The sequence below is a fragment of the Taudactylus pleione genome, unplaced genomic scaffold, assembly GCF_031769625.1.
Source record: "Taudactylus pleione unplaced genomic scaffold, aTauple2 ptg000176l, whole genome shotgun sequence".
Lineage (NCBI taxonomy): Eukaryota > Metazoa > Chordata > Amphibia > Anura > Myobatrachidae > Taudactylus > Taudactylus pleione.
Genome location: NW_028284578.1, coordinates 2,543,521 through 2,551,984, shown reverse-complemented (window position 1 = coordinate 2,551,984; position 8,464 = coordinate 2,543,521). Strand labels below are relative to the sequence as shown.

General features: G+C 41.8%; 2 protein-coding genes across 2 annotated transcripts; one reads left to right on the top strand and one right to left on the bottom strand.

The window, feature by feature from the left end:
* Positions 1 to 2,417: 2,417 nt before the first annotated feature.
* Positions 2,418 to 3,781, bottom strand: LOC148520512 (uncharacterized). The gene has a single exon (XM_088475700.1). The coding sequence runs from the start codon at positions 3,779 to 3,781 to the stop codon at positions 2,537 to 2,539; it is 1,245 nt and encodes a 414-aa protein (XP_088331826.1). The 3' UTR covers positions 2,418 to 2,536.
* Positions 3,782 to 6,293: 2,512 nt separating this feature from the next.
* LOC148520511 (uncharacterized) lies at positions 6,294 to 7,916 on the top strand. Its single transcript, XM_088475699.1, has one exon. The coding sequence runs from the start codon at positions 6,294 to 6,296 to the stop codon at positions 7,536 to 7,538; it is 1,245 nt and encodes a 414-aa protein (XP_088331825.1). The 3' UTR covers positions 7,539 to 7,916.
* Positions 7,917 to 8,464: the final 548 nt, after the last annotated feature.

The following is an 8,464-nucleotide window of genomic DNA, read 5'->3' as shown; positions in this document are numbered from 1 at the left end:
CAAAAAAGCTAAAATCACATAAATTGGTCTTTTTTTTCTTCCTAGAGTATTATTAACCTCAATAACATTAATTTCCAGTCAATTTAGACCATATCACAGCTTATAATATTGTTTTCAACATTATTGGCCAAAGGTTGCAGTGAGCTGACTGGTTACTAAGCGACAAAGCAGCGGCACAACGACACAGACACCACAGTATAAAGCACATCTATGACCCATTGCCACACAGCAGTGGCAGAAATGAAAAGTAGTGCACCCACCCAGTGGGTACGGCCAGCAGAGTCACAGTACTTGTTTACATAGTGGGCTACGGCCCAAGGAGTCACAGTGCACAATCTTATTCACATTACACCGCACATAGGGCCTGATTCACATTACACCATAAAGTAGTGTCTCTTATTTATGTTACGACACACAGTAGTGCCCCTTTTACACAATGCCCGCAGTAGTGCCCCTTTTACACAATGCCCACAGTAGTGCCCCTTTTACACAATGCCCACAGTAGCGGTGTCCCTTACATACTACTGGGGGCAGGCCCCCCCAGTAGTATGCCCCCCATTAGCATGCCACCCAGTAGTATGCCCCCCAGTAGTATGGCCCCCCAGTAGTATGCCCTCCCCAGTAGTATGCCCCCCCCAGTAGTAGGCTGCCTCAGTAGCAGGCCCCCCCCAGTAGTAGGCTGCCCCAGTATTAGCCCCCCCTGTAGTATGGCCCCCCCTGTAGTAGTAAGCCCCCCCAGTAGTATGCCCCCCCCAGTAGTAGTAAGCCCCCCCAGTAGTATGCCCCCCCCCAGTGTGGCCCCCCCAGTAGTATGGCCCCTCAGTAGTATGGCCCCCCCAGTAGCAGACCCCCCCAGTAGCAGACCACCCCCCAGTAGTAAGCCCCCCCCAGTAGTATAGCCCCTCAGTAGTATGGACCCCCAGTAGCAGACCCCCCTAGTAGCAGACCCCCCCAGTAGTATAGCCCCCTCCAGTAGTATAGCCACCCCCAGTAGCAGATCCCCCCAGTAGTATAGCCCCCCCAGTAGCAGGCCCCCCCAGTAGTATGGACCCCCAGTAGCAGACACCCCAGTAGCGCCCCAGGCCCTTGCACAAGTAAAAAAAAAAAAAAAAAACAAACTTACCTGTATCCCCGCTCCCGCGCCGTCCGCTCTGTCACACGCTGAGGAGGGAGCCGGAAGACGGAGCTCATGTGTGAGCTCCAGCCGGCTCCCTCCGTGCAGCAGCCAATGAGAGTCTGTGTGACTCTCATTGGCTGCTGTAACAAACACACAGCTGCCGCTGGCGGCTGTGTGTTTGTATCTGTGTAGGGCAGAGCGCTATCACAGCGCTCTGCCCTACACAATAGGAGCCCTGATGTCGGATTCTCTAGTGAGAATCCGACATCAGGTGGCCGCCGTTCGGCCCCGAACGGGGATCCGAGTCAGGCGGGGAACACCCGAACAGGGTTCGGGTGGACTCGGATCCCCAATGTTCGGAGCGGTTCGGATTCCACAGAATCCGAACCGCTCATCTCTATCATGAATGAAAACAAAAAAATATATATATTTTGCTGACCATCACAGTATCAGAGTGGGATATACAGTATATATATATATATATATATATATATGTATATATATATATATATATATATATATATATATCTCCCACAATGTGTTTATGGGCAAAAAGTAATCTTAATTCCAGGTGAGCAACATACAGGTAAGTATTACAATAAGTGAACATAAATTACAAAAATAAACACAAATGGCGAAAATATGAAATATATATATTGCTGACCATCACAATACATCACAATATCAATGTGGGATATACAGTATATATATATATATATATATAACAGTCCAAAGATCCGGCACTCAAGTCATAAAGATGTATACTTGCCGGGTGCCCTCCTCAGTCTTACCGCAAATAAATGAGGGAAGCTGTATATATCGTTCGAATGGCGGCACTCCGTAAAAAACAGCACACAAGTCAGTGCATAGTATAAACAACGTTTCAGCGCTTTATTTCGCGCTTTTGTCAAGCCAACATAACATACAGAGACACATTACACTTACCACTATAAATACAAGACAAACCCATCAGCGACGACGACTTGCGGTCCCGAAACCGGAAGTGACGGAGACCGGAAGTGACGTCACATACCCCCGTTGTTATAGAAACCCACAATAGAGACAAAACAACATTACAAATAACACGTGACAACGATAACACAATAACATAGTCGCAATGTGACTGCATGGAATTATCAGGAACTGTATCACTGTTTAACAAACAATCGATAGTTAAATAGATACCATCGATACCTTTAAAGGGGCACAAATAAATTAACATGATCAAACTACATGGTAAAGACTGCCAATAACAATCAAAACCAAATGTAGATATATGTGAAATATAAACATTGTCAATCAGTGCAACAAACTGTGCCTTGCATGATAACCGATCTAATGAATAAGAGGTATACTGCTAACATACTAGTATAATGGATATAACATAACCCAATTGTCAGTTAAATGCATAGAAAATCACTAAATAAAACAATGTAAACCCAGAGTCTCATTCAAACCACGTGGGGAGTCCAATCGCATAATCCACTGAGATTCACATTGCAGTAATCTACGTGCTCTGTCACCCCCCCTCACTAGGGGAGGTACGTGATCAATGATACGATAGCGCAAAGTTGAAAGATTATGATGTTCTGCAGCAAAATGCCTGGCCACAGGCTGCTCGCTAGTGCCCGTAACAAGTGCTGCACGAATGGCAGAACGATGCTGCGCCATCCTTTCTCTGAGGGTACATTCTGTCTTACCTACATAAACTTTGGAGCACGGGCATGTGATAACATAAACTATAAACTTAGTTGTGCATGTCAAAAAATAGCGAATATTGTACTTCTTACCAGTATAAGGATGAAAAAATAATGAGCCTGTCTGTAAAGAACGACAGGTGGTACAATTAAGACACTTAAAACACCCCAATTTTGGAGTGCCCAAAAATGTACTGCCTTTGATGTTAGTTTTACCCAAAGATGTTACATCGTTATGTACCAGAAAGTCCCTCAGATTCTTACCTCTACGGTAACAGGTCATAATCTTAGTATTATGCAATGGTTTTAAATCGTTGTCAGTTGAAATAATAGGCCATAACATTTTGGCCTGTTTGTTGATAACAGGACTCATATTATTGAATTGATTCACCCACAAGTGTTTGTTGCTCAGATTGCTTTCTTTTTTAGGATTGAACAACAACAATCTATCGATTGGTATAGCCAAAGCTTTCGCCTTGGCACAATTAAGAATAGTTGTAGTATACCCTCTCTCTAAAAATTTGTCATACATAGCATCCAGCTGACTAATACCTTCCTCTCTATTCCTTGCGATTCTCAATGCACGTAAAAACTGAGAAAAAGGAAGAGCATTCTTAAGAGGGATGGGATGCGCACTCTGAGCCAACAGTATGTTATTTCTATCTGTGGATTTTACAAACAGTGAAGGAACTAAATTGCCTCCACTATTCGTGATGGTGACATCCAAAAAATTCACAGACTTTGTGTCAGTCGTGTATGTAAACTTGACAGGGTTATTTAACCTATTATGGTTCTCAATTAAATCTACAAAAGTTTGTTGAGGACCTCTCCATACAATAAATAAATCGTCTATATAGCGAAAGAAAGCTCTAATGTTACTAGCTACGAGGGAGTCAGAAAAAAACACATCCTGTTCTATAGCGAACATAAAAGCGTTAGCGTACGATGGGGCCACATTGGACCCCATCGCACAGCCCGACACCTGTAAATAGTACGACCCATCAAATGTAAAGTAGTTACGTGTCAACACCAACTCTAAAAGCTCCAAAAACAATCAATGGAAGGACCTTTGTAATGTGGATTATTCGTAATCAGCATTTTGGTGGCCTTGAGACCATCACAATGGGGGATACATGTGTATAAACTGCATACGTCAACTGAGCACAGAATGCAATCCGTAGGTAACCCCGTCAATGAAGTTAATGCAATTAAAAGGCTGTTAGTATCCTTCAAATAGGTAGGTCTGGCTTGAACACATGGTTGCAAAATGGCATCAAGATAGGTGGACACGGTCTGAAACAAAGAACCACGGGCTGCGATGATCGGTCTGCCCGGAGGCTTAACCGGATCTTTGTGAATTTTGGGGATTAGATATAAAAGAGGTCTAATAGGAAATTTGACCTCCAAAGCTTTTTTAATCGATGGTGAGATTAAACCCTGTGAACAAGCCAGAGACAACACACTATCCAGCTCTCTTTTAAATTCACACGTAGGATCTTGTGACAATTTCTTATAAGTGGTGACATCTCTGAGCTGTCGCATAGCCTCCTCCTTATAATCACACAAATTCAACACTACAATGGCCCCGCCTTTGTCCGCTTGGCGGAAAACGTCATCATCGTACCCTGATAAATTCTTTAAGGCAATTAGCTCATCTTTATTTAAATTCCAATATTTAGGTTTATGACAATTAGGATTGTCCAGTACGGCTCTGTCCAATAGACGTGAAAAAGTTTTTATGGACGCATTATTACTGACTGGATCAAAAGCGGATCTTTCCTGCAATCTGAGAAGTTGTGGAGGCAAATCAGGCACCCTAGAAGCCTTGTCTGAGAAATGCTCTTTGATCTTAATACTCCTATTCAACATATAAGACTCTTTTTTCCACTGTATTTTATCAAAGGGTACCGTCGGAACGAATGATAAGCCCCTACTCAAAACTGAAAATTCACAGTCAGTCAATGTCCTATTGGACAAATTAAAGACTAGATCCTGCGACCGCTGGGTGGTCTTCCTCTCCCTTTGGTTCTGCTTACTTTGGCGGGTACGATGGGGCCAAGATCTAAAAAACGCGCTTTAGCGCGTTTACCCACTGTAGCTTCACCACGACCTTTAGATCGAGATCTTGTGGCGGCATCTGTATCGCTTTCAGTCGTAACTGTATCATCTGAGGTGTCAAATCTTGATCTATCAAGAGTGCGTCTAAACAAAGGACGTTTGTCAGATTTAGAATAAACTCCAGTTAGCCAGTTATACACCCTCTGGTGCTCGTAATCGAGATCCACCTTCTTTTTCTTCTCGCTCTTAGATGCCGCCACAAGATCTCGATCTAAAGGTCGTGGTGAAGCTACAGTGGGTAAACGCGCTAAAGCGCGTTTTTTAGATCTTGGCCCCATCGTACCCGCCGAAGTAAGCAGAACCAAAGGGAGAGGAAGACCACCCAGCGGTCGCAGGATCTAGTCTTTAATTTGTCCAATAGGACATTGACTGACTGTGAATTTTCAGTTTTGAGTAGGGGCTTATCATTCGTTCCGACGGTACCCTTTGATAAAATACAGTGGAAAAAAGAGTCTTATATGTTGAATAGGAGTATTAAGATCAAAGAGCATTTCTCAGACAAGGCTTCTAGGGTGCCTGATTTGCCTCCACAACTTCTCAGATTGCAGGAAAGATCCGCTTTTGATCCAGTCAGTAATAATGCGTCCATAAAAACTTTTTCACGTCTATTGGACAGAGCCGTACTGGACAATCCTAATTGTCATAAACCTAAATATTGGAATTTAAATAAAGATGAGCTAATTGCCTTAAAGAATTTATCAGGGTACGATGATGTGGTTTTCCGCCAAGCGGACAAAGGCGGGGCCATTGTAGTGTTGAATTTGTGTGATTATAAGGAGGAGGCTATGCGACAGCTCAGAGATGTCACCACTTATAAGAAATTGTCACAAGATCCTACGTGTGAATTTAAAAGAGAGCTGGATAGTGTGTTGTCTCTGGCTTGTTCACAGGGTTTAATCTCACCATCGATTAAAAAAGCTTTGGAGGTCAAATTTCCTATTAGACCTCTTTTATATCTAATCCCCAAAATTCACAAAGATCCGGTTAAGCCTCCGGGCAGACCGATCATCGCAGCCCGTGGTTCTTTGTTTCAGACCGTGTCCACCTATCTTGATGCCATTTTGCAACCATGTGTTCAAGCCAGACCTACCTATTTGAAGGATACTAACAGCCTTTTAATTGCATTAACTTCATTGACGGGGTTACCTACGGATTGCATTCTGTGCTCAGTTGACGTATGCAGTTTATACACATGTATCCCCCATTGTGATGTTCTCAAGGCCACCAAAATGCTGATTACGAATAATCCACATTACAAAGGTCCTTCCATTGAGTTGTTTTTGGAGCTTTTAGAGTTGGTGTTGACACGTAACTACTTTACATTTGATGGGTCGTACTATTTACAGGTGTCGGGCTGTGCGATGGGGTCCAATGTGGCCCCATCGTACGCTAACGCTTTTATGTTCGCTATAGAACAGGATGTGTTTTTTTCTGACTCCCTCGTAGCTAGTAACATTAGAGCTTTCTTTCGCTATATAGACGATTTATTTATTGTATGGAGAGGTCCTCAACAAACTTTTGTAGATTTAATTGAGAACCATAATAGGTTAAATAACCCTGTCAAGTTTACATACACGACTGACACAAAGTCTGTGAATTTTTTGGATGTCACCATCACGAATAGTGGAGGCAATTTAGTTCCTTCACTGTTTGTAAAATCCACAGATAGAAATAACATACTGTTGGCTCAGAGTGCGCATCCCATCCCTCTTAAGAATGCTCTTCCTTTTTCTCAGTTTTTACGTGCATTGAGAATCGCAAGGAATAGAGAGGAAGGTATTAGTCAGCTGGATGCTATGTATGACAAATTTTTAGAGAGAGGGTATACTACAACTATTCTTAATTGTGCCAAGGCGAAAGCTTTGGGTATACCAATCAATAGATTGTTGTTGTTCAATCCTAAAAAAGAAAGCAATCTGAGCAACAAACACTTGTGGGTGAATCAATTCAATAATATGAGTCCTGTTATCAACAAACAGGCCAAAATGTTATGGCCTATTATTTCAACTGACAACGATTTAAAACCATTGCATAATACTAAGATTATGACCTGTTACCGTAGAGGTAAGAATCTGAGGGACTTTCTGGTACATAACGATGTAACATCTTTGGGTAAAACTAACATCAAAGGCAGTACATTTTTGGGCACTCCAAAATTGGGGTGTTTTAAGTGTCTTAATTGTACCACCTGTCGTTCTTTACAGACAGGCTCATTATTTTTTCATCCTTATACTGGTAAGAAGTACAATATTCGCTATTTTTTAACATGCACAACTAAGTTTATAGTTTATGTTATCACATGCCCGTGCTCCAAAGTTTATGTAGGTAAGACAGAATGTACCCTCAGAGAAAGGATGGCGCAGCATCGTTCTGCCATTCGTGCAGCACTTGTTACGGGCACTAGCGAGCAGCCTGTGGCCAGGCATTTTGCTGCAGAACATCATAATCTTTCAACTTTGCGCTATCGTATCATTGATCACGTACCTCCCCTAGTGAGGGGGGGTGACAGAGCACGTAGATTACTGCAATGTGAATCTCAGTGGATTATGCGATTGGACTCCCCACGTGGTTTGAATGAGACTCTGGGTTTACATTGTTTTATTTAGTGATTTTCTATGCATTTAACTGACAATTGGGTTATGTTATATCCATTATACTAGTATGTTAGCAGTATACCTCTTATTCATTAGATCGGTTATCATGCAAGGCACAGTTTGTTGCACTGATTGACAATGTTTATATTTCACATATATCTACATTTGGTTTTGATTGTTATCGGCAGTCTTTACCATGTAGTTTGATCATGTTAATTTATTTGTGCCCCTTTAAAGGTATCGATGGTATCTATTTAACTATCGATTGTTTGTTAAACAGTGATACAGTTCCTGATAATTCCATGCAGTCACATTGCGACTATGTTATTGTGTTATCGTTGTCACGTGTTATTTGTAATGTTGTTTTGTCTCTATTGTGGGTTTCTATAACAACGGGGGTATGTGACGTCACTTCCGGTCTCCGTCACTTCCGGTTTCGGGACCGCGAGTCGTCGTCGCTGATGGGTTTGTCTTGTATTTATAGTGGTAAGTGTAATGTGTCTCTGTATGTTATGTTGGCTTGACAAAAGCGCGAAATAAAGCACTGAAACGTTGTTTATACTATGCACTGACTTGTGTGCTGTTTTTTACGGAGTGCCGCCATTCGAACGATATATATATATATATATATATATATATATCTCCCACAATGTGTTATGGGCAAAAGTTTCCAAGTAATCTTAGTTCCAGGTAAGCAACATACAGGTATTACAATAAGTGAACATATATTACAAAAATAAATTACAAAAATAAACACAAATGGCGAAAACATGAAATATATATATTGCTGACCATCACAATATCAGTGTGGGATATACAGTATATATATATATATATATATATATATATAGTAAAGGGTCGCAGGCGGCACTCGGAAATAAATGCCAGTACAGCTGGTTACTTAAACATCAACGTTTCAAGACTTTAATGGTCTCGTC